The sequence below is a fragment of the Camelina sativa genome, chromosome 16 (genome assembly GCF_000633955.1).
Source record: "Camelina sativa cultivar DH55 chromosome 16, Cs, whole genome shotgun sequence".
NCBI lineage: Eukaryota > Viridiplantae > Streptophyta > Magnoliopsida > Brassicales > Brassicaceae > Camelina > Camelina sativa.
In genome coordinates this window covers 6,907,453-6,909,861 of record NC_025700.1, presented here as the reverse complement: position 1 = coordinate 6,909,861, position 2,409 = coordinate 6,907,453, and the positions used below count along the sequence as shown (strand labels likewise).

The window sequence follows — 2,409 nt, the reverse complement described above, 5'->3', positions numbered from 1 at the left end:
TAAGCATTGGAGACCTGCAAAACAACATCATGTCTTTTTAATTTCATTCGAAGTTGTTAAAACATATAGTGCTACCAAGCATCAGAACTAACATGTCTTGGGAAGAGTAGCATCGGTGCTTCAAAACAGAAACAATGATGCTAAGGAACTTCAGAGTCTCTGAAGAACAGCAGCAATACGATACTCACAAGATTCCACCAGCAGGCACAACATAGAAAGGAACTTAGTCTGTGTACAAGTGTTAATAAGTACCATGAATGACCAAGGAAATAGGCAACAGGAAGGGAGATGCTAAGACCATATAGTAGCTAAAAATGATAGCAAGTTACGTTCTAGTGATAAGCTACATCAATACATTCTTTACAACTATAAAAGGTCCTTGAACATCATAGAGAGATTACAGTCCTATCTATCTTTTGTGGCTGTACATAGCAAGACCAAAAGTTCACACTCAAAACACAGAGACACCAAATATAATGAAAACTACATGACATGTGCCATAAGAATAACTAAAATCTCCAAGCTCACTGGTCAAGGTGAACATCTTCGACCAGCTTCCTTGACTCCTGACCACTTGGCTTTACATGTTAACTACCCAATCATTTCCATAAACAAATAATTTATGTGCCTGAACACATACCGCTTGATATTCAAAAACAAATGTGGATAAGTAATCATGTAAAGGAGAATGCCCTACACATGCTTACTTAAAGATACACCAGAGAAGGATGAAAGATGTAAATATCTAATTCTCACTAACTTATGATCATCGGAACAAACGAAACTGTAACCATCACTCGTGTAACTAACAACAAACTAATTCTGCAACGGTCGCTCGCGTAACTAACCGAACTTAGTCAAGACTCTGCTATAAAACCTTCAGAATCTGCGACGACGATAACCACAGTACTCCATTCTTCAATTTTCTTTTTCTTAATTCTGATTCTTCGATGCCTACTCTGCCTGAACGCATCGATGGATGGCTCGCCTATCATATATTAATCTAGTTATTTTTTTCTTAAATTTTGTGCTAAATAAGGTATTTAACTTATAAGAATGACCCAACATGGGGGCTTCGTTGCTAACCTCAGCGTTTCTTCTTTGGTTCTTCTCGCCGTGTTAACTGGATCAGCCGGAGTTAAGTTCCTCATGGATCTGAAGATACCTTCGGTGGAAAAAAACAGTCGCTTAATCTTTGGCTTCACCTTGGTGTACCACGTCGGAATTTATCGGTTCATAGTCAGTAATCATAGGAATCTGAAGAAACAGAGGATCTGTACGAGTTACAAGCTATCGCATAATGTACCTGAAGGACTTCAGACAAAGCGGGAAAGTGTCAAGGTTTCTTTGCCAGCACAACACCTTGAAGACAGTGCGGTGCATCGAGCGTGGAGATGCTAAGCATGGGCGAAAAAGGTGTCAACCTAAAAGGTGTTCGTTGGAAGCTACAAGCAAGTGGAGTGTTGAAGTCAACATAATGATGAGGGTTCTCCTATGACTCATTGGACAAAGAGAGGTTCTTGAAGGATTGGGTGCATAGGATGACTTGTTGGATAAAGAAGAGTATGGTGAAGATTGTTGCTGTCTATAAAAGAGAAGCATTTCACATCTTTGTGCGGTTACCACTTTTAGAGAGAGAAAAAGTGTGTGTGTTTAGATCTAAGTAGAAGATCAATATTGCTTGAGAGTTTCATTGGTGAGTGAATTAAGAGTGAGCATAGTTGTTGCTGTGCAGGTAAGATTGGGTAGATTAGGATTGGTTCAGTGGCAAATCAGCTGTTGTGGTGTTGCATAAAACTGATCAAAAAAGCTTGTAATATAGTTGTTTGAGAAAGTCTTAAANTCTGAAGATACCTTCGGTGGAAAAAAACAGTCGCTTAATCTTTGGCTTCACCTTGGTGTACCACGTCGGAATTTATCGGTTCATAGTCAGTAATCATAGGAATCTGAAGAAACAGAGGATCTGTACGAGTTACAAGCTATCGCATAATGTACCTGAAGGACTTCAGACANGTTAGATCCTAAGTTATGGAACCAAATACTGATGGTACAGGTACAAGTAAGAACATCATGTTGGATACTAAGAGATATGAATATTGGAAAGTTCGAATGACACAACTCATTATAGGCCAAGGAGAAGATGCATGGACAGCTGTTGAAGAAGGATGGGAACCTCCGTTTGATACAACAGAAGATGAAGTTAAAATTCCAAAACCTAAGGCCAGATGGACGATTGACGAGACGAATCTGTCAAAATTCAATGCAAGAGCCATGAATGCCATTTTCTCTGGTGTGGATGAAGATGAGTTCAAACTCATTCAAGGATGCAAGTCTGCAAAACAAGCCTGGGATATTCTCCAACAATCTCATGAAGGAACGTCAAGTGTTAAGAGAACGAGACTTGATATG

General features: G+C 39.3%; 1 protein-coding gene across 1 annotated transcript in view; it reads left to right on the top strand.

Annotated features, from left to right (window-relative positions):
- Nucleotides 2,029–2,409, top strand: part of LOC104753449 — a 3,000-nt gene continuing 2,619 nt past the window's right edge. Inside the window, exon 1 of the mRNA XM_010475703.1 lies at nt 2,029–2,383. Coding sequence (XP_010474005.1) covers nt 2,029–2,383 — 355 coding nt within the window. The remainder of the gene's footprint in view (nt 2,384–2,409) is intronic.